Source organism: Colias croceus, chromosome 24 (genome assembly GCF_905220415.1).
Source record: "Colias croceus chromosome 24, ilColCroc2.1".
In the NCBI taxonomy this organism is placed as follows: domain Eukaryota; kingdom Metazoa; phylum Arthropoda; class Insecta; order Lepidoptera; family Pieridae; genus Colias; species Colias croceus.
The window spans coordinates 6,023,302-6,047,419 of record NC_059560.1 but is presented as its reverse complement, the minus strand read 5'-3'; the positions used below and the strand labels follow the sequence as shown (position 1 = coordinate 6,047,419).

General features: G+C 34.1%; 1 protein-coding gene and 1 long non-coding RNA gene across 2 annotated transcripts; one reads left to right on the top strand and one right to left on the bottom strand.

The window, feature by feature from the left end:
- Window positions 1-267: 267 nt before the first annotated feature.
- On the bottom strand, window positions 268-23,046 carry LOC123702728. The gene is made up of 9 exons (XM_045650516.1): window positions 22,776-23,046; window positions 17,750-17,952; window positions 13,587-13,714; window positions 12,784-13,034; window positions 7,154-7,315; window positions 5,891-6,023; window positions 2,650-2,835; window positions 1,743-1,881; window positions 268-561 (listed from the first exon to the last, which is right to left on the bottom strand). The coding sequence occupies exons 1-9, from the start codon at window positions 23,033-23,035 to the stop codon at window positions 431-433; spliced, it is 1,593 nt and encodes a 530-aa protein (XP_045506472.1). The 5' UTR covers window positions 23,036-23,046; the 3' UTR covers window positions 268-430.
- LOC123702729 lies at window positions 14,799-16,706 on the top strand. Its single transcript, XR_006752904.1, has 2 exons — window positions 14,799-15,031; window positions 15,340-16,706. It is a non-coding gene; the product is annotated as an uncharacterized LOC123702729 (long non-coding RNA).
- Window positions 23,047-24,118: the final 1,072 nt, after the last annotated feature.

The following is a 24,118-nucleotide window of genomic DNA, read 5'->3' as shown; positions in this document are numbered from 1 at the left end:
TATTTATTTCTTGCTTCTTGTCATTATTATTATTATGTTGTCATGTCATGTTATTTTATTTTCATTATCTGGTTCTTTTTCTACTCTTATCTCAATGTGTGTTGCTTCCCGAGATTCTTTACCACTAGAATGGTTAGTTATATCGCGTTTTTTATTAGGAAGTGTTTAGACTTCTTCATTATTAAGTTTCTTTTATTTTCGTGGTATAATTTTTCAACTTCTGTTATATTTATTTTTTTGACATTTTTTAGCACTTGAATGATTGAGTTTTGTATTTTCATCATGTTCTTCTGTTTTTGTTTCTTCCTCACTTTGTCTCAATGTGTATTGCTTGTTGGGATTATTTACCACAGTAATGGTAATTAGAATTTTATTGTTGTTTTTATTCTTCTGTTTTTCCTCTTTTCTCTTCTATAACTATCTTGCAACACTAAGTGAGCACCACGGCTCTAAACACACACTGCTTGGTATCAAGCAGTGCGGGCCACACGAACGACTTGATCAGATCGGAGCGACGATCCGCGCCGCTGTAGCGCACGTGCTTCTCTGGGTTCATTACCACTGAAATGAATAATAGAGTGTTATTAATGTGTTATAATAAATGGCAGATGCTTCTCATATATTCAATTTCAATAAACATTAAAACACAAATTGCTTTTATTTCTCTAGTGTTTGAATTCGTCTCTCTCTCCGCTCGTGTGCGTGTGTTTGTGTCTATGCGCCTGTATGTTTATAACTCGACGACGCGGTTGGCGCAGTGGTAAAGTAACTGCCTACTGAGCCGACGATCCCGGGTTCGATCCCCGGTCAGGGCAAATATTTGTGTGATAAACTCAATTATTTGTTCTTGGGTTTGGGTGTTATTATCTATATATGTATGTATTTTTTAAATATTATATTTATCGTCGCCTAGTACCCACAACACAAGCCTTAATTGAGCTTACTGTGGGACTATATAGGTCGATTTGTGTAATAATGTCCTATCATATTATTTATTTGTTTAATGTGTGCACGTGTGTGTTTAATCGTTGTTATATGGACGGTGGCGCTTGTAACCTTAGGCTGGTTGCAGAGTTTGACCGACTGTCAGTGCGTACCGTCGGTCCTGACGATACGCATCAACAATGTATATGAATATGACAGTAATACGCATGACAATACGCGTGCGTATGGTCGGTCTAGCTATGAACGGTTTTATGAATTTCCATACATATGACAAGCGCGACTGACGTACGCACTGATGGTCGGTCAAGCTCTGCAACCGGCCTCACTATCGGTATCTCATTTGTCTGTGTATCTGTCTACCAGCCTCCCTATCCATCAGTATATAAGTGTGTCTATTAATTTGTGTGTGTGTTTTTGTAAGTAAAATTTTTTTTTTTTTTGATGTCACAAATCTGCAATCAGTCAAACAACTATAAGCAGATCGGTTGAGTTTATTTGGACGATTGGACGAAGGTAAGGCCAGTGCCTTAGTTCGTCTTAATTATTTTAAGTAAATATGACTCTACATGTATGTATGTTTCTGTGTGTGTTTGTGTATAAGTGTAATGCCTTAACTCTATAATATGGTTAATGGTTATGGTCGTGAGAACGCGCGATAGCGGTGGCGATCGAACGCGAACTAATGAAATGTATTAAAATGCCGCGTGTCCGCGTAAAACGCTGACAGCGCGCAATGAAGCTAATGTACGAAGACTGTACAGTGTGTGTGTATGACTGTGTGTACACTGTACACTCACCGGGTGTGAAGTCAGTATCGATGCGCAGCGGCGGTGCGTGCAGGGAGAGTGTCCAAGCGGCCCGCGCCGCGCGCGCGACCAGCGCGTGTAGCGCACCGCATGAACTTAGACTGCGGTACTCGCTGAGAGTTTTTACCACCTGTAGTGTGATAATGAAAAATAATATAATAAAAATTAAGTAAGTAAATATACACACAGCGCAGTGGTGGCTCAGTGGTGAGACCTTAGACTTCGAATCGATAAGTCCGTGGTTCGAGACCAGGCGAGCGCGCAAGAAATAAATTGATTTTTCAATTTATCTGCGCATGTTGTAACATCACCACTGCTCGAACGGTGAAGGAAAACATCGTGAGGAAACCGACATGTCGAAGAATTAAAAAGTTCGACGTCATGTGTCATCCGCCAACACGCACTTGGCCAGCGTGGTGGATTATGGTCTGTACCCGCATAGGGGGCCCGTGTCCCAGCAGTGGGAACATATATGGGCTGATGATGATGATGATGAAGTAAATATATTAAGTGTGATGGTGTTGTTAATAATTGTAATAGAGTATTTACAATTTACATACTATATACATAGAGCGGTGAAAACGCTAAATTGTGGTTCGTACTCTATAAGATTTTGAAAATTAAATTTGAAAGAAGTTATTTGTAATTCTTTTATTTTACATTAGAGGTTTAAGAAAAAAAACTTAAAAAATTAACATTTGAACGAAATATATCCAATATATTATTCAATTTAACCCAAATTAGTTAAAAAATCCGCCCTCACTGGTGTCGGGAAGTGCCACTAAATAAAAAGAAGAAGAAGAAGAAATAAGATCAATTAAAATGTCACCTAAATAAATGTCAAATTGCATCCAAATCCAACCTTTTACATAAAACATTACCAACCATCAACACTAACCTGATTAATAACAGTTCTTTCAGCGTCTCCCAACGGGAAGCTGTGTGCCGTGGACCGCAACAATCTCATGGCAGCTGTCACGAAACCAGATACGGACTCACTCTCACTCTCACTCTCACAGCCGAGGAGAGATTTCACTTCCGCTATACGACGGTCGCGGAGACTTATCGCTGCGCGGAAGGAGAGCTGGAAGAGAGTTTGTTTATAGTGCTATTAGTCTAAGATCCAAATATAGATCGACCTTCACCGGCGTGATAATAGAATGAGACCAATTTTATAATAAATTTAGTGTATTAAAAAATGTATTAAAAATGGGTTTGCTGGGAAAATCCTGGACATTTTTTATAGACTAAATTTATTATAAAATTGGTCTCATTCTATTATCTCACCGGTGAAGGTCGACTTAATTATGTTCGGATCTTCTACTATGCGGCTAATAGAGCCCAAGACGTTTGCTTCTGTAAAATAGTACGTCACTAAGACCTCTGCGCATTTCTGCTGACCTAGTACGTATGCTATGACGAAATGAATATTTTCATATTAACATTATGAGGGCTTCACGTTCTACCAGGACAGCATGATAATGAAGTAACAACGTCCCAGAAGTTGACGGGAAAATATAATGTCATGAGGGCTTTGGCGCGTTCTACAATGCACAAGGAGACGAATGAAGGAATGACGTTACAGAAGATGGCGGGAAAAAAATGATAATATATTATCCTTATAATATCGTCATACGTACGCATCTTATAATCGTATTTGGCAACATAACTTTTTGTTGAAAATTTAAATATATTTCTCAACCGTTACTTAAATAAAACCCGGCTTTTCTTCGTTAATAAAACGTCAGGAATGTAAAATGAAACACAATTTAATTATAACAGAAGGTTTAAAGTTTGCTGATTAACTGGCGCCAAATTTGAGCAAAGATAATGAAAAATGTAACATTATAAGTGGGTCAAGGTTTATCGAGTCCCTATGGAATATTTCTTAATTCCTTTTAAAAGCAATGGTTAAAGTACTTGACCGATTGCAGCTATATATTATCACAAATTGAGCTTTTGGGTATTTGTAGATTTTGATATTATTTGAATTTGACCAAATTTATGTTAAGTAACTCTATCCTTTATTTACATAATTTATTACGTACGTTACATAAAATTCCTACTACCTAAGTTTAGATTTTTTGAGTTCATATTATGTCTCGTTATATTTTTAATTGACATGCGTTTTGTATAAGCAATTGAATAATACTCAGATTTAATACAACATAGATTTTATAATAACAAAAATTAACGTTATAAATTTAATAGTTCAGGATACATCGCCCATTTTTGCAAGTGACTACTATCAAGCTAATTTTCCGTTTGTAGCTTTATTTTGATGAGAGGCCCAATAATTTCGTGTACGAAAGTCTCGATTGTGGTAGCTAACAGAGATAACAAGGATAATTTTTTTTGATTTGATGGTTCTCAAATATTTATTACTAACTGATTTTTTTTTGTTCAATCTCAAGATAATTACCTAAATTATTCGAAAAAATATTTGTCCTACAAAATTTATGGTTGGTTCAAAGAGTCCCCCTTTCCAAAGTGTATCGATAACGAGGTCATCATAAATGATTACTAACAAGCTGATTTTTTTGTTTGAACTTAGTTAATGTTTATATAATTCAACAGACATATTGTCCTACAAATTGCGTAATAAATATTTGTGTACCATCAAATCAAAAAATGTTATCCTTGTTATCTCTGTTAGCTACCACAATCGAGAGTTTCGTACACGAAATTATTCGGTGTCTCATCAAAATAAAGCTACAAACGGAAAATCAGCTTGATAGTAGTCACTTGCAAAAAAGGGCGATGTATCCTGAACTATAAGCCTATAGTAGCGTTAGCTATCAAGTATTCTGTGCCTATAGCGACGCCTGCGACTTTCCGATAAAAAAATTTCAATGTCCCAAACTTTCTTCTTTTTAACTGTTGTGAATATTTTTGAAAAGACATTATTTTATACCACACCCAAAATTTCTCATTCTACAGATTACAATGATTTTCTTGAGGTAAATTATATTACATATGTAGTATATTATAAACATTTAAAATTGAACCATTCTTAGTAGATTCTTATTATATTATCTGTGACGATACCAACTTAACAAAATACTAATAAATCTATCAACTTTAATAAACTCCTTATTCGCTGAAATATTACGTCTTAACGTTTTTCATGATAACGAGAGGTTTTATAACCTATTTGATAAAATTGGGCATAAAACCTTCAGTCCATTGTATCTTGCTTAAACTTGAAAGGAATATAAAATTAAGGATTTCCTTCAAAGGGAGTAATAAAAGTCGAAATCTATCAATGTTATCCATCTTTACTAGCTTATGCAGAAGATATCCTAGATAGGCTTTTTTATTACACACAAAGTTTTTTAAAATATAAAGTTTTTATGATTTTGTCATCAGAAAACTCTCAAATCATAAGTGATAGGGCCAAATATGGGCCAAACATATTCCTTCTTTTTATAATTTGTTATAAGGTTTCCTGTATGTATGTAATTTTACTGAAAAGTCACATCTAATATATATTATAAAGGCGAAAGTTTGTATGGATGTATGGATGTATGGATGTTTGTTACTCTTTCACGTAAAAACTACTGAACCGATTACAATGAAATTTAGCACACATATAGAGGGTAACTTGGATTAACACATAGGATAGTTTTTATCCCGGAAATCCCACGGGAACGGGAACTATGCGGGTTTTCCTTTGCAAACGCGGGCGAAGCCGCGGGCGGAAATCTAGTACATAATATTGTAATAAGATAATAACCATGTTACAACGTTAACTAAAGTGACATTTAAAACATTCATATGAAATTAAATTTCTTATTTTTGGATTGGTATGCAGTTAAAACATTTTTAATGGTATGAACCAATCCAACAATAAGAAAACCATCCTTTAAAATAAAAAAGAGTGTGTGTACTTATGTACACGCGTTAGAAGTTATACTTCTTTGGCGTATGGAAAAAAATACTAGAATATACAACTTGAACATAGTTATCAATTTTCATACTACCTAGAACTAACTTCATGCTGTTAAATTTATGTGTCGGTGTGCGCGCGCATCGTAAAAATTCACTCTCATCATTTTTCTCCATCGCGCCAAAAGAAGTATAACTTCAAAAACATTTTTAAGACACATTTAGGAAAAATACCCATTATTTTTACTCACCACAACAACAGAGAAGACAATCTTGTACTTCAATTGTGGAGTCTGTTTCAATTCCTCCAAAGCAGACAGCGCTGGTAGAGTCTCTTCCATCGCGAACGACCAAACCGCCGCGTATTGGGATACTAGCTTGTTTCTATAAATTGGTAATGTTTTAATTTTAAATAAGTAAGCTTTTTTAAATAATTCAATTCACATTCATTTTAATATTTTAATACTGTAAACCTTTTTAAAGGTTTATTAGCATTTTGATGTATAAAGAACTTCTTTTAAAATCAAAATACTATCTTTGAATATAAAAATTCGAATAAACTGCTACTATGAGCATTACGAAGGATGCGGGTTCGTAACCGCGTTCAACATCAAATTAACTGTAAAGCCCGGCATTCACTACACGCACCGCGAGCCGAGCCCCGAGCCGTACCAATCCGTGGACCAATCCGTCATCGCCCACACACTACACGTCTATCTAATGATCTAAGCGTCTATCACTATCCGTCTCCAGACGGCGAGCGCCGCGCCGAGCCGCGAGCCGCGCACAACTACACATACACACGCAGATTTGTCCGCGGACTTGTCGCCAGCTACAAATCCAGCGGATGGGTGCGCCTGTGAATGGTACCCATTACGAAGTAAAGTATGGTCACGTGGTCTATGTTGCGAAATGACAAATAAGCGGGTTACCACATAACGAGCAGCCTCGCGAAGCAATTGATGCGCGAAGTAGCTCGTTCTGTGGAGACTCACCTATTGAATATTAGAATCTTAACTAATACTTTGATTTGATAATCAGTTGTCATCAATTTGACCCATTTCAATAGCTTGTTCATTTATTCTGAGAACTAAGTAGGTAGTTTTCGTTTATACAGCTAGATTTCTATAGGAGAACGCGTTTGACTGCAAAAACACCTTGATTTAAAATGGGCGAAAATTTTTAGTGAAATTTAACGAAAACTATCCACATTCAATAGTTAATCCGATTTTTTAAGCACTCCGCTACTGGTCTGTGAGGTGGTGTGTCAACTGTGCAGTGTCTATTTAACTCACCTATCAGGATGATGGCTCGTATCATCGCTATCAGAGTGGTAGTCATAGCTAACTAATTCGATAAGTGATCGCGGCTTGTAGCAAGAACATATTGAATGCAAACTATAATAGTTCTTAGCGATTTTTCTGGGGTAATAAAAGAGCTACTGGTCTTTAAGGTGTGGTATGTCAACTGTATAGTTCCCATTAAACTCCCCACTTCCCCTGTAAACAACTTACCTATCAGGATGGTGGCTAGTATCATCGCTATCAGAGTGATACCCATCACTGGCTGAGTCGGTGGGCGATCGTGGCGCGTCCGGGGGCGGCGGCGGGGCGCTCATCTGTGAGAGCACCGCCGCACACCCCCGGGAGTAGCTCATTAGCACACCGGCTACTGGTCTGTAAAAGGTATTATAAAATATATATCCATCTTACCACAAAAAACTTTAAACAGGGTTTATCTTTAAGCGCGGATTCTCTTTAATCTGGTTTTGTCGTATTTCACATAGACAACTATCAAAGTAACATATCCTTTGTTTAAAGTTAGACTGTGTTTAAATTGTTTTGTGGTACTTAAGACCATAATTATATATTTAAAAGCTTTTCGCCCGCAGCTTCACATGCATAGTCAATGGAATACCCGCTTAGTTCCGTTTCCAGTAAAATTTTAAGGATAAAAATCCTATGTGTTAATCCAAGTTACACTTGGTGTATTTGCTAAATTTCACGAAAATCGTTTCAGTAGTTTTCGCGTAAAGGAGCAAGAAACAAACAAATTAACAAACTTTCGCATTTGTAATATTAGTAGGATGGTCGCAGAGCAAGTAGGTAGCCTTCTGAATTGCTGCGTAACGCAGCTCGATCTATGGATGTAACTTGGTCGAGGAAAGCACGTGACGCTTTCTTCGGTTGAGCCACAGTGATCGAGCTGATCACGCAGTAATTGCTTCGCGAGGCTGCTCGCTGTGTGAATCCAACTATTGAATTCAACTATAACTATATTTAATTATAAACAGCTAGACATTCAAGCTCGCAAATTGTCCTAAGTAAAACTCTGCCTTTTAGTATCTTTAGCTACCTACGCGTGTAAGATACTAAAAAGCAGAGTTTTGTAAAGATTAATAAGCTTTGAACATTACTGCCACGAAACAGTGTTAATTTCAATTATTGTGTTGTGTTGCGTGATTTACAACGCGGCTCAGACATTTTTTGACGACCAAAGCAAGTGTCAGTATAGTTGTTTATATACATCCATTGTATACATCAATGTTCATGAGTACCTCGTATATCAACTATAATAAATGTACCTACTATTTGATTAAACGTATAAAAATTTAAAAAGATTTTATGATTCATCGAGAAAATACAACTGGACCCTGTATATATATTAACTTCTAGAGCTCATGATAACACCTGCATATAAATGTTGCTGCATGCATGTAATCTTTAATAACATCCCGATTATATAATAAAAGACGGATTCACTTTTGCGTAACTTTCATATTTAGCACACAAACTGTAAGTTATAAAAACTTTTTAAACGAATAGTAACTAGACTTTACAGTTGCAACAATATTATGAAACTGTATAAGGGGCCATCCATAAAGTACGTCACACTAATTTCATGAGTTTTTGAGCCCTCCCCCCGTCCTTGTCACAGGTAGTCACATTTCTGAGACCCCCCCCTCCCTAGTGTAACGTCACATGTTTTGCAATCATCGAAAAACAGCAGTTCCGAAATTAGTTTTATTTCCATTTAAATTAAGTACTTTTTTATATTAAGTACTTTTTTATGAAATCAACATAATATCAAATATTTGAAACAATAACAAAAAAATAAACTAATGATTAAAATATATAAATTGTCAACAAAACAATTTAAACCGTATTGCCCTAAAGATAGAGTTGGACATATTTTTTAGTTTTATTTATATTTCCAATTACGCGATTAGTATTTTGAAATGTGATGTCACGAAACTTAGGACCCCTCCCACCCCTTGTCACACCATGTCACACTTTGTCGACCCCCTCCCCCCCCTTAACGTGTGACGTACTTTATGGATGGCCCCTAAATACATAAAAATAAAAATAATAATAATAGTTTAAAAAAACTAAAAAACACGCTTTTTATAGAAAACCGAACTAAAAAATAGAAAATTTTATCAAATTAGTGTATTATCATCGGTCCTCAATAAATCTACAAAGTTTGAACGAAATCTGGCCGTTTAAAGTGGGTCATAATATAAGTGGGTGTAATAATAATCACACGAGATTCCTAAAGTAGAAAGAAAACTCAAGACTAGATAACTCTTCTAATCCGAAGCAATTAGTCAATTACTGTTTCTTATCTTATCTGTATTTTACTAGATTTAAAAAGTTAGAACACAGGCTCATCAGTAATTAAATAACGTAACGAAGAGGCACAATCGTATAAAATTCTCATCAAATATGACATAATAACTTTCATTGAGAATTTGGTAAATGGGAAAAGTGAGATAACATCAATTATACAAATTATAGTCGAATTTATTAGATACCCATTGTTTTAAACTTTATGGTTTGGTTGTTTCACACTTGTTGAAATATTTTATATAGATATGATTTGTTATTTAATACTTTGATAGTTGCCAATTATTTTATCTTTATAGTTATGCAAAATTTCATATTTCATTCATAATAAATCGTAAACCTGCTAGTTTTAATTCATAACTTTTTCAATGAAAGCATCGCCTTATCTATTCAAAAATAATTTAATTTTTACGAGCTATGCGCTCCTCTTTGTGGAGGCACGAAAAAAAACAGATTATTTACTTATTCATAACGAAAATTTAACTTACGATATTTATAGAAACTAAAGTGTTTTACATATTAAAAAACTATCACTAAAGTCCGGATAGAAATCACACAAAACAAACATACGCGGAAGGCTCTCGAAGTAATTACCTCTTTCCTATTGCCTAAGATATATCTGTTGCGTGAACAAATGTATTGTCACTCATTTCTATGATTACATGACAGCTAAATAAATACACACTTAGTGCGTTGACAGCACTTTCTCACGATATTTTTCGTTCTAAGATCGGAGTATATTTTTCTTAGATAATAATAACATTTTTCTTATGAAAGTGGGTATATTTGTAATTTCTTCAGTAGGTAGGTAAGCAGTATGGTCCTATATCTATTGTCCATTCCGTCCGATATTTATATATGTATGTATATAGATTTGTTTTTCAATTGTCTTATTTCTATAGTAAAACCGTTTACTTTGGAACGTTTACGTTTACTTTGGCGGTGCTTTGTGAAATGTTCCAGATGGTTCCAGATTACGTGAACACCCACAAAAAAATAAATTAATTAGTTTTTAACTCAACTTTTTTCCATTAATTTTACGTGTTGTTACGTATTTTTTATGTTATCATATGTTTATTTTTACGCCTTTCCTAGTACTAGGTATATCCTAGTTTAATACTAAATAGGCTATCCGCTATAACATACTGTATGGAAATCGCTCAATTAGCAAACAGCATTTTCTCTAGAGAAATTCCGTTATTTAATACAATAACAATAAACACTTTACGAGCTTGTGAATAGGAAACATTTGAATGCTAACTGTATTAACCATTGTTGCGAATTGAGAGTTACGTCAAAGCAAGTTAGTATGAGCTTTTAAATGAAGTACTTTAGTGAATTTATTCACAAGTACATTCTATATAGATGTCATTAAAACTATCAGGATTTTCTTTGAAAAACCTTGGATTCAAGTTTCAGCTTGTTTTTCTTATGTGTAATTTTTGAGTTTTTTTTATCTAGTTACAAACTCTTATTTACATAAAAATATAATTATGTATAGGAATCTTGCTAAGTTTAAAAAGCACAAACTGCTAAGCAAGATTAAATCTACATTTTTTTATTAATTATTTATGAATATAAACAGACATCGAATGTTTATGTAAATTTTTAAATTTGTAAATATAATTAACGCGCAAAGCGTTAAAAGTTAAAACTCTAGATGAAAATATAAGAACACTATAATATCTTGTTTACTGATTTAAGAGCGAAATTAAGTGTTTGTCGGTAAAGAAATGGCCAATAAATAAGAAACGCTATAAATCAAGTGTCGTCCCAAATAACATATGAATTGCTAATGTTTTCTAAATTACAAAACCGCGAAAGTACCTTAATATATTTGAAACCTGATTATGTTATGTAATATCCGAAATAAGGTGAGTTCACCGCATTAATGAACTGTTTTGTGGAATAATTTAGGTTTTTGGACTTAAAAGATAGGTTCTGTCTTTGAAAATATTTATTTGTTCAGTAGAAGGCACAGAGTAAATAATATACATCGTAATATAAGGTTACTAGTTAGAACTAATTTTTAAGTAAAAGTCGATCAGTGCAACAGACGCAGAATGTATTTACTCTAATAAGTTATATGGCTATAGTCATGGTACTCAGGTGTTTGATAAAATATTCCGAATGCTAGATATTAACATAATATTTCAGGATGTTTTTGGTAAAACTGTTATAGCCTATGATGAAGATACTTATTAAAATTTATTATTTAATTAAATAAAATCCGTAGTCCACGTTTTATCTTCGGTTTTAATTAAAGAAAGTGTGTTGTGAAGAATTTCATAAAAAAAACATTAAGTAGGTATTACCGATACATCAATGTAGTGTAAAATTTAATTCAACGAACAAATTAATTCATATTAAAGTACGGACTGCATTGCGTGACATTAATAACAATTTCTCGTATATGTGTAAAATAATACTTACTTGCGTACTGTATTTAGTACATACGTAACGACTACGATACGATCCATTGCTTCCCATTTCTTTTTTTAAATTAATATTGATTTTCATTGGTTGTGCTTCATAATCGATATGATCAATATATATTAATCATATAATTGTGAAAGTAGATTTGTCTGCTTGTTACGTTTTTTCGTGGTGAACGGATATGTATAGATTTTGATTTATAGATAGTTAAAAACTTGGCAAAGAATATTTTTGGTATTAAACTTGAAGTCAAAGCAATGATTTTTGTATTGTAATGCTCTTTGTAATAATTGAGAACATTCGAGCCGCGATATGCTTAGGTATTCTGTATAATGTATATTGATTAATGAATACAATATAATTACAGTGGCTCAAATCACACACAAAATTATTAGTTTTGTTTATTGATGTATATTTCATTTACATTTTCTACGACAATGCCAATTCATAATACACACTACGTTTTCAATTCCCACAAACACACTACGTTATTTTTACTCACACGATAAGTAATATCGTGTCGTATCCGTACGATATAAGCGGCTTTAGAGCAAACGCGTGAAAATTTCCCGTTCCTCAATAGATGGTATCATTTACATCCCGCGATCTAGGAAACGAGATCGCGAGACTGTAGATATGAATTTTCACGCCCTACCTAACACTGCATCGTAATTATTTGCTTTATTTGATTGTAGTTAAAAGGTTTTTAATGTTGGATGTTACGTTAAGGAGTTTTTGTTTTGACTTCCTTGTAAATTGTTGCTCATGTTATATAAATTTGGTGTAATTAATAGAAGTAGGTTGTTTGGTAAATCGTGGTTTACTTTCTAAGATTTTTGTTAGTTCATAAATAATTCTCTGATTATGAAGTAATTACAATGATATAAAAAAGTGAGAATCATCATTTTTGAATTATTGGCAAATTGTTATAAATAAACATTCTTTTATTTTGATTGAATAAAACAATACTGTCTTTTGTCAAAGGTGTTGTCATGAGTCGCCTAGTGGTCCAAAATTAAGACATGAAAAATAACACAAAAAAAATCAATACGTTATAATAAGCATAATTAATTATCACCTACCTCGTATCACTCAGATCCAAGGTGGGGTCGCTCCTCTTAATCTGTCCCACACAGGCCAGCACCGCCTTATCGCTCTCCACCCTCGCCGCTAGTGATGCGACGAGGGTCGGCAGCTGTCGAAGCGCGGGCTTATCGACAATAGTGAGGAGCGACTTGTTGTCGATAAGTCGCCGCTCGACGTCCGCGTGCGAGAGCGCGAGCAGCCGCTGGTGGGACGACGACGCGGGCTCTTGGTTGATGGTTATTGGTGACTGGAAGGTATAGTCAATAATTCGACACGACACGCCACGATAAACGTTTTTTTTTTTCTTTCTTTCTATTTATCGTGTCGTGTCGTGTCGTATACTAATGTGCTGTATTGTAATGTATGCTATGATGTGGTTGTGTGCTATGTGTTATGTTATGTATTGCATCATATCGTGTCGTGTCGAGTCGTATCGTACGTTGCCCTGTTGTGCTATGCTCTGTGCTCTGTTGTGCTGTGTGCCCGGTGCCGTGGTGTTACATACACCACAGCACCCAGCAATTGTATGCTATGCTGTATTGTGAGCTATAGAATAAAATAGAATAGAAATAATAGAAACATATTTATTATTTACTACATACGTGTTATGCAGCGTAATGTATCGAGTCGTATCGAATTATGTTTATTTGTAACTTGAACTGTGCTCTGCTGGGCTGTGCGTTGTTGTGCTGTGTGCTGTGATGTTCATTGTTATGCTGAGCAGTTTGTGTGCTATGAGTTATGCTGTGTATTATGTCGTGTCATGTCGCATCGTAATGATTTGTGTTATCATTCTTACCAGCTCCTCCAGTTTGTGCAGCGCCTGTTTGTACACGTCGACATGCCGCTGCAGTTCGTTCTTCATGGCCACGTGCAGAGAAATCAGTGTGCCTGATGAGTCCGCAGTCAAGCCGTGTGTGCCTAGACCTGCATTGTATAATATAAATGTGTATTTCAATCAATCAAAAGAAACATAAAGATGAGTTGACTAAAAATGTAATTTCAATATTTAATGTAACAAATGATCCTAATGTACCTATTCTTATTACCTACTTTCTTTTCATATACCTACGATGGGTTTTCGATGTCGATATATTAATCTTGGAAATATAGACAACTATTATATTATGTATTAAAAGAAAACAAAAAGAATTGAAAACATTATTTGGTATTGTTTTATTTGTAATTATTTGAGATTTTAGTGCAGTTGTTAAATTCGTTAAGTCATTATTGCTTATCCCTAATGTATTTGTAGTAATATCCAAATTATACAATATAATAATACTGATCCATCACTGTGGTTCCATCAAAACCAGAACTAATAAAATTTGATAATCGTTTAGATTATAACCAAATTTCCTGCCAAACATTTCCCTCTCATTAGAATGCGAAGAGATTATCTAAAGGAAACCATGCTTATTACATCCTTGCTTATTCGCATCCTGTTGTTGAGGAAATTACAAATTAAATAAACTTCCACATTCACCATACTATAATTGTTATCTAATATCTGCTACTGTTATCAATTCTATGACATTGTAAATACCGTCTACTTTCTTCTGAGCAGTGAGCACGAGCCAGCGCGCACGAGAAACTTTGTCTCCGCAACTATTTTGTCTCTCCCATCAACTCTATAGGAAGTTGCGTCGCTACGTGCGCGCACTTTCTTACTAGCCCATATAGCTGATGGGAGAGACAAAATAGTTGCGGAGACAAAAGTTGCTCTTGCGCGCTAGCTCTAAAATTATCCTCAATTTGTATGGGAATTAGAAAAGCGCCCCTGTCGTGCGTAAATGGAACTATACGTATTTTTATGTAATAATGACGTCATGTTCTCGATGAGACGATACGAATACTTTGACGATAGTGAGCGCTTCTGTATATGTACATCCTCTTTTTCATTGTTTAAGAAATCTGAACTTTATTTTGTCCTTCGTTCAAAATTCAGTTCGTTTATTAGTATTTGTTTCTCTTGAATATTAAATAAGATTGTATCTTTACCAATCGCACACTTAAAACATAAGTGGCACTATACAAAAAAATTCATTTTTGAGTTAAGTATGCAGTCAAAAGGCATAAAACGAAACGCGCCTAACGCAAAGATCCCGGTAGCTCTAATGCGTCAAATTTTTGCTAGATGTCGCTAGTGTCACTTATGAATTTGTCACAATTTGTCCGGTCGGTAATTGATAAACCGGCACTATGCCATTTCGTGTCAAGTCTCCGGTGGGAATCCTTGTCGAGGTGAGTCAAAAACTGGCACTTTGTGTAAAGTGCCACTTATTTAATTAATTTGCTTTCGAATATTTACAGTTAGTAAATGCATAAGTGGCAGTTTGAATATAATGCCAGTTATTTAATAAGTTTAGTGTGGATTTTGTTTTTATACGAATTCAATAACGGGCATTTTCTTTAAAGAGCCATTTAATCAATAAATATGCTTTTAAATTTTCGCTGTGCGCAATTACATAAGTGTCAGTTATATTATGTTAACTTTAATTAGGATTTTGTTTTTATACGAATTTATTAATAAAAAAGGCATTTTGTTTAAGGCTTTTTGTATTATACTATCATGGATCCGAAAAGAAGTAGATGTAGAAGTATAATAGAATTATCAACTCAGAACAATCAAAGAAAAAAAGAAAATGATGACCATGATGGATCTCAAATTACTAAGCCTGCTTCTAAAAGAAATTCCGATATTGTTGAACCGCTTTCAACAATGAGTGCGTCCGATTTGAACATCATGAGAAGTTCATCCTTTAAGCTCTTATCACAACCAAACTAACACTGACGATGGTGACTTTTTTCTCGCCTCAGACGATGACAGAACATACTTTCCATCAAAGAAAAAATGCAGGAGATCAAACTCAAACTCGTCGTCATCGTCTTCGTCGTCCAGCTCGTCCTCATCTTCGTATTCAAGAACATCATCCAGTTCAGCTTCAGCTTTGTCTGTACAAAGGCCATAACCTAACCCAACAAATTACTCAAAGTACTATAGACACACGTAATAATTTCGACCCTTCTAATCCGGATGACGAAACAGAGAACCCAAAATGTAAAGAAAAAGGAATGACCAAATGCCAAGCTCTTTAAAAATTGATGACATTTCCATCACTCAGATTGTTGAAGTTTCTAATAATCATCAAAGAAGTGATCATCTTCCTGCTGATTCGAATCTTAAAAGTGGTCTTGCTCCGAATGATGGTTATCATGTCGCCTCTTCCAGCCCTGCTGATAACGTCGAAACGGTCGAAATCATACATTTTAATACAAATGACACAGGAACGATGAACGATACTGCAAAAGAAGCAGCTGCGAACTCAGCCTGTTGATGCAATTACAAGAAAACGAAAAATAATAATATCGTTACATACTACAAATATTGTGAAGATACTAAGAAATACAGGCAAAAAATATGTTTCAAACTCAAAACGTTTTTCCAGCTAAAATGATTAAGCAACCTTGTGGAAGAACATGTCGTCTGAAAATCGCAGATAGAATTTCTGAAGAGTCACGAAAACTTATTTTTAACTTAACAGAGATAAAGCCCAGATATAAATATAAAAAGATTAACTCCAATAGAAAACCGAAGAAGGTTAACGAAGTTCCGAGGTAAACGGCTCCAAAGAAAGGGTTTGCAAAACCTTTTTCAAAAATTGACTGGATATTACAGATAGGTGACTTTAACTCTTCCTACTTCGAAATACTTTTGACCTTAGCAGATTAATTGAAATACCTCTAATAACTGTACTGATTAGTAAGTAGTAAGAACAAGATTTTAATGTTAATGTTATTTATGACAATACTTTTATCTAGATTCAAACAAACTTGTTAATTATGAATATGTGTGGTAATTTTGACCGAAAACTATGAGCATGTGCCAAATAAATATAATTCTTTATTATTTTAGTAATTCTGTTGTTTTATTTCTCTCTTTGTTATTATTACAATGTAGGGAAAATAACATTTTAGAGGTCATTAAGCAAAAAGTTTTGAATAACTTGAAAACTATAACCGACACAATACTAAACATTTTTTTTAAATGCTTCTCCATTAATAAATAATAAATATTTTTTTTATTTGCCACTGGATACTGAAACAGAGTTAGTTAAACTGTTATTTTAATCCGATCACAAATCTATATTTGTATTTTTTTAGTTCCATATCACCCATTCAATTTTTAAAAAATCTTAAAACGGCCGTACTGTAAAATTAACATTTTCGTTTAGTGCCATTTATGTTTTAAGGGTGCGCAATATTCACTGTGTAGAAATATCTGGTCAAATCTTCAATGACATTAAACAATAAACGAATATTAAATTCACATCAAATGCACAATTGTACGAAAAACTTCGGTTTCATAACCAAAAAATTCTTGAGCCAAAGATTACAATTGCATATGTGAACTAATTATTTTATCATTTGGTAATTCAAGGTGAAGACATTACTTCACAGCTCTTGGTTTTGTTGATTTTACTGTTTCGTGTTTTTAATTGTTTTCCAAAACATTACTGCGATTGTTTATATTTAGTAACAACTTTTGTTTTGAAATACTATTACTTTAATTTTCATAATCTTCTCTCAATTTAATCAAATCTATACTAATATTATAGAGCTGAAGAGTTTGTTTATTTGAACGCGCTAATCTCAGGAACTACTGGTCCGATTTAAAATATTATTTCGGTGTTAGATAGCCCATTTATCGAGAGAGGCTATAGGCTTTATATCATCACGCTAAAACCAACAGGAGAAAAGCCACGCGGATGATACCGCGAAGCGCAGCTAGTACCTAATAAGCTAAAAGTAATAATCGACTAGGTCTATCTTGTTTTTCACAATATTCAAAATTTTCATCAACTGTAACTCTCTTCCCAGCTTCGTACTTATATGAATTTCTAGCCACCTTATATTTTACAGCAATAAACATACTATCAAATACACCCTTCCTTTCCTTACCTTGCACAGCAGCATCCAGCTGTCGCCGTCTACTATCCACAGTGTCTCTCGCCTCAGGCGAGTATTGTACCAGTACTGACGCCAGTCGACTGGTCCTGCCTCGGAGGCCAGTGCCTTGTTCCCCTCCGAGCAGACCAACCAGTCTCCAGGCCACTGAGTCGCATTGTAGCTCTGGACGGGGTGATATTTCTAGGGATATGAGCCTGGAAAGACGTTATATGTATCAATATGTTGTTGGAAGTAAGATTGATTCAATGGGACAGTTACCTAATGTTATTCTGACAGCAAGTAACAATATAAATATTGGTACATTTAAATGAAATGCTAGTTTCAGTCTAGGATATCAAGAAAATTGACAAGACTTTTTTATCAACATTCTAAAACACCAATTTGATCAATGTATGCCGCCGTACGCCGTCTATGTAGGTAAGCTAAAATGTGCAATAATCTCTGGAATGCCAAACTGACTCCTTATAATATAGTGGGTAAAATTTTATTATTTTTACAACAGCACCATAATATACACGACATTTCTAAGGACTTCCTTGAATGAACTTCTCAAGGGAACCAAGCGAGGCGAGGGCTTGGTCGCTAAAATTAAAAGTTACATAATGTAACTATTCATCACAAGTTCATTTGCTCCCATGCTCACAATAGGATATAAAAAGTTTCATAACTTTGCGTTTTAGTTTCATTATCGCTCTTGGAAAATGTGTGAACTCCGATACAATTGTCGCGTTACCTTTGTCTAAGATGCGCAGATTTTTTATTAGATACCGTTGTGGTATTCAAATGATACATGATGTTCATGGTGTGCGAACATCGGTTGCTTTTTATCTTTTTAATCTTTACTTATGTTATAACAAAATACAAATACTTTATGTTTACATGTAATTGTTGAATTACCATTGAGGCAGGCCTAAGATCTTCTAACGGGTTGCCAAGCTATGTACGCCGTACTTTATTTTTATCATCACTTAAACATTGAAGCTAAATGATTCATCAATTTTTAAAATATCTGATATGTTATTAAGAATATTGCAGATTATATAACACAGTACTTGTCACGAATAAAACATCAAAGAAATTAAAGATGCCGGAAGATACAAGTTAAAGTATCAAAGGCTATAATTTAACAAACATGATACATTGCATTTTATTGCCAAAACATTCACCAAATAATGATTTACGTGGTAAAAGTATTACGTATACAAAAACAAGTTTTGGACAAACCGGTCGAAGTTTTGAGTCAAGTGGCCCAACCCACTGATAGTTGTCGTAAAAGTAAAACTTTTTTATTGACATGTCATAATGCAATCGAGAAAGTTCGTCTTCAATTTCATTTTGCTTACTAACGTATGTCGTAATTGTCTATAATAAAATATATTACCTAACAGTCTATACAACTATACAAACAGATTAACATGTCAATTTTAGTGTCAAAACATCAAATACTAGCTGCGCTCCGCGGTTTCACCCGCGTGGCTCCGCTCCTGTTGGTCTTAGCTTGATGATATATAGCTTATAACCTTCCTCGATGAATGGTCTATCTAACACTGAAATATTTTTTTCAGATCGGACCAGTAATTCCTGAGATTAGCGCGTTAAAACAGACAAACTCTTCAGCTTTTAAACTTTTAACGATTTGAAAGTCATGTGTAAACATTTAAATACGTGGGCATGCTCATATTTTTTAATTTTTATCTATTTGTTCCGGACAATTCCCTAAACTATCGGAACAATAAGGGGAACTTTCTCTAGCTAAACTTTGACAACAACAACATAAGCAATAACTAAATTCGGCACAGCTATACATAAATGATGCGGCCAGTCAGACGTTCAATAAGACGAACTAGTACAAGAATAAACACCGTCAACATCAATACATACTATAAAAATAGAATCAAGCTTGAAGAAAGTTCGATTTATTCTCTATACTTCAATGACAAAAAATCCTATATTATTCATAAGCTTTGAACTTTGCCCCTAACAATACTTTCTTACATAACTATGCATTTGAATTAGATAAGTTACTTCCGACGAAATTATACAACTTTCCTATTGTTACACTCAGAAATGCGGGAACATTTTTAATTTAGTGCGTACGGCATAAAATTATAGTTATTTTGTGATTATAAACTAATTTAGTTATGTCGTTCGTGATAGCACAGATAATATTAACTACACTAATGATAGTTAACTTTCATACTTAATTTCAATAATGCTGTTTCCGATATATATTAAAAAACATATTATGAACTAATCTTAGATCCCGGGTCTACTCTTGTTAATTCAGGAAAAACGTTATTGTTATTTCTTTTATTAAAACGAAATATCTTATATTGCCGATCAAATAAACTTTAATTGATTTTCAAAGAGACTATAAAATACCGTCTTAGTAAATCTTGTTTTTTTAAGGCATAAAATGATTAAAAAGTGAATTTATTTGATGGCGATTACATGAGTGACCTACAAAATGTGAAATGTATTTTATTGCCTGGTTTTACAAGTTTATTCTAATTAAAAACAAACTAGATTGAAGCGTGAAACCTACATATAAATTAACTAGCTTCCGCCCACGACTTTGTACGTGCATCCCCGTTTTTCCCCGGTCCCGCAAGAATTTCGGGAAATCCTTTCTTAGCGGATGACGTCCTAACATCTACCTGCATGCCAAATTTCAGCCCGATGCGTCCAGTGGTTTGGGCTGTGCGTTGATAGATCACTATATAAGTCACCTTTGAATTTTGTATATGTATAATTAAAAATTATTTTTCAACTAGTTTTCAGTCAAACTTACATTGTCTTAACTTTATTTACTTACATAACACACTTTCAAGAACTCTCTCTATTAAAATAGCGCATCAAAATCCGTTGCGTATTTCTAAAGATCTAATCATACGCAAGGACAAACAGACAACTGGGAATGACTCTTTTGTATAGAGAAACACAAAAAACTGTTTTTTCTACACCTATTTTTGGAAAGACGGTAAATAGAGCTCTTATAAATGTGTAAATTCACAAGGCGCAGGAACAGTTGTATTTGACAATATTAAAAGGAATGGTACTTCTGAAAAACACCAATTTTATTACCAACTAGCTTCCGCCCGCGACTCCGTCCGCGCGGATGGCGGACTTCGCGTGGATGGTTTATTTCTCCATTTGGAGTAACTGACAATGACATCTTATAAATATCTATTGGACCCAAATACGGCTAGGCCTATAATAATACGCAACGTGTGTTCGCGGTTCTACAGAACAACGTCTATGGATAAAACTGAAAAATTAAGATTAATTTTTTTCTACGTATTTTTCCAGGATAAAAAGTATCCTATTTTACGCCCAGGACAATAAGGTATAATTATACCAAGTTTCATCGAAATCGAACCGTTAGTTTTCACGTGATGCCTTCACATACAGACAGACAGACAGACAGACAGACAAAAAGACAGACAGACAGACAAAAATTTTTTTAATCACATATTTGGGTTTGGTATCGATCCAGTAACACCCCCTGGTATTTATTTTTTCAATATTTTCAATGTACAGAATTGACCTTTCTACAGATTTATTATATGTATAGACAAGAAACATTATTTGCCTCTATAACATGTAAAGCCTATAAGTGTTTCTTTTGTCAATTTTTCTCGAGGCTGATTTTTCTTTACAGCTATTAATGGTACCAACGTGGAATACATTTTTCGTATTTTATGAACGTTTTTTAATACTATTATTATTCTATAGATAAAAGCATTTTTAACCGACTTCTAAAAAAGGAGTAGGTTATCAACTCGGCCGGTATATTTTATTTACTACGCATGTGTTTATGTATGCCCCGCGGCTTCACCCGTGTATTACCGAGATAAAAAAGATTTAACTCCGATTATTATCTATTAGCAGGCACATTTCTGCCAAGTCAAGTAGTGAGCAATTAAATCTTCAAATCCAAACAAATTTTAAGTGAAATATCATTAGTACAATACCTACAATTATACTTATAATCGCCAAAAAAAAACTAACCTTCACGAACTTAACGATGCATTACAATGATTTACTTTCGACCTCAAATAAATTAATTATAAGTTCTAAATATCTAATAAAATTTCAAATATTAAGTAGTATAGTAAAAAATAATTTATTGTTTTGCCCAAAATGTAGAAAATTCTACGATAAACTTATTATTATAAATACATGATACATAATAAGAGATGTTAGAAAAAGTAACCTAATCATAATAAATTTAAACTGCCGACAGACTTTAAATAATAACACTGTTAATTTTTTTCAAACTTATTAAAATATGAAATTGAGTTGAATCAACTCGGTCTTAACTCTTAGGTATTGCCTACCAAGCGCTCTACTTCCGACCTAGCATAATATAATATAAGGATACCTATATACTAGATTCCTCATAAATATTTTACTAGGCTAAGGCTTGTGCATAATTTACATCTATTTAACATACTGTCCGTGTGTTTATACGCAATTCATATGAGTCAGATTTTACTCGAGTCATCTTAATTCAAATACCTATTGTAATGTTATGTTTATTGACGATATTATCAAATTGTGAATATTGTTTTCAGGTAGTGTAAAGTAAAATTTTAACGCTGTTTATGAAAATTAACTATGTATTACTAATATTCTATAAATATTGAAACAAAATTTATAATTCCCATCTCCCAGAGGCTCCCTTTACAAAGTTGTTATAGTAGGTATTACATGACAGACGTAGATGACAAAGTCGTAAAATGTAGACGATTATTATCTGGCCAAATTGAGTTGCCCACATCATGAAATGCGAACATTACATGAACTCGAGCATTTTATGAAGTGAGCAAATCTACGATAGAGCCACGAAATTTATAACGAGATCTATTCTTACAATATACGTTTTTTGTAAAAATATAAAAGTTAGCTAGTTATATTTGGAAATAATAGAATTTATGACCAAAGATGCGACGCAGTTTGGTTAGAAATTTTTTTTTTTTTTTTGAATCTTTAAGCATCAAATTATAACACTCACCTATTTAGAAGAGTTTCAATAAGATGCGCTGAATGTGGCAAAGCTTCTATTAACAAATCAATCGGTAATTCAGAAGCTACACTTTGCAATACTCCCGGGCCGAGTCTCGACAAGATGGCTGCCGCTTCCCGGAACTGCCGGCCTTCCGCCAATAGCAGCACTCGACGGAGCGCTAGACGGGGAGAGGTGTATGTGTTCTTCTCTCTCTCCCTCTCTCGTCGAATTCGCTCGCGACTTTCGTTCATGCTGATGGAGTTCATGTTCTAGCCCATTATTTTAAATTCGATGCGGGTACCTGAGAAAAACGAGTAAGGAGTTGAAACATCGAGAGTTATAGATTACTGTCATAAGGTAAGATTTTTTTTTCATATATTATTTTTATGGATTTTCAAACGAAACCTTCAGACAAACCAGCAAATATACAAAATAACTCTATACTAAAGCTCGTCCTTATAAGTGTATTAAATGGTTTCCATTGCTATGACATGTTATTACTTATTAGTAAAACGTGTTGATAGGTTACCAGCAAGGTTACCAGCATAATATCCGATCTTCAAAACAGCACACTAACGCACACACGATCAGACGTAAAATGGCATGATATCAACTAGTTACTAGAGTGAGCTAAAAAGAGATAAATGAAATAAATTATAGTGACAAAGTAGCCACATTTTGACGTGCCACTACAGGAACGCTATTAAACCTATCTACACTTTCTTACTTATAATTTTTAAAAGTCTACTTTTCTAATAAACTAATTAAAACTAATCAGCCATATACGTTGAATCTCAAGTGAATGCTTTGCAGCACAATGATCTTGACAAAAACTGAACAGTTACCACCGTTAGTCTCCCATGCCACACTTATGGATAGCGGATTCTTATAATTCGAGTCATCATGATAAGTTTTAACATTGGTTTTTTCAATTGTAATTTTATAAAGTCTCAAATGGCGTGAGAGTTGGTAATAAGATGCTGCACTATAATTGTGACCTAACAAGGTTGAAGATCAATTTTGGTTAGAAATTAACTCGGCAAGTAATAATTTTTAATTTAATTTCTTTTGTCACCTGCAAGTTTTATCTATAACTAGCTGCTGCCCCCATTGCTGTTTTACCCCCATTTCTCCGCTCCTGTTGGTCTTAGCGTGATGATATATAGCCTATAGCCTTCCTCGATAAATAGGCTATCTAACACTGAAAGAATTTTTCAAATCGGACCAGTAGTTCCTGAGATTAGCGTGTTCAAAAAAACAAACAAACAAACTCTTCAGCTTTATAATATTAGTATAGATTAATTTAGTTATGTCAATGTTTGTTTTAATAATCTAAATGGTATGTAGCA

Bases quoted from the DNA above. Each gene is read 5' to 3' on its own strand.
- LOC123702728 (XM_045650516.1), bottom strand. From the start codon at position 23,035: ATGAACTCCATCAGCATGAACGAAAGTCGCGAGCGAATTCGACGAGAG. The intron at 17,953-22,775 runs GTGAGTGTTATA...ACGTCTTTCCAG, and splicing joins ATTGAAACTCTTCTAAATAG to GCTCATATCCCTAGAAATAT. The intron at 2,836-5,890 runs GTGAGTAAAAAT...ACTCTCTTCCAG, and splicing joins TTGTCTTCTCTGTTGTTGTG to CTCTCCTTCCGCGCAGCGAT.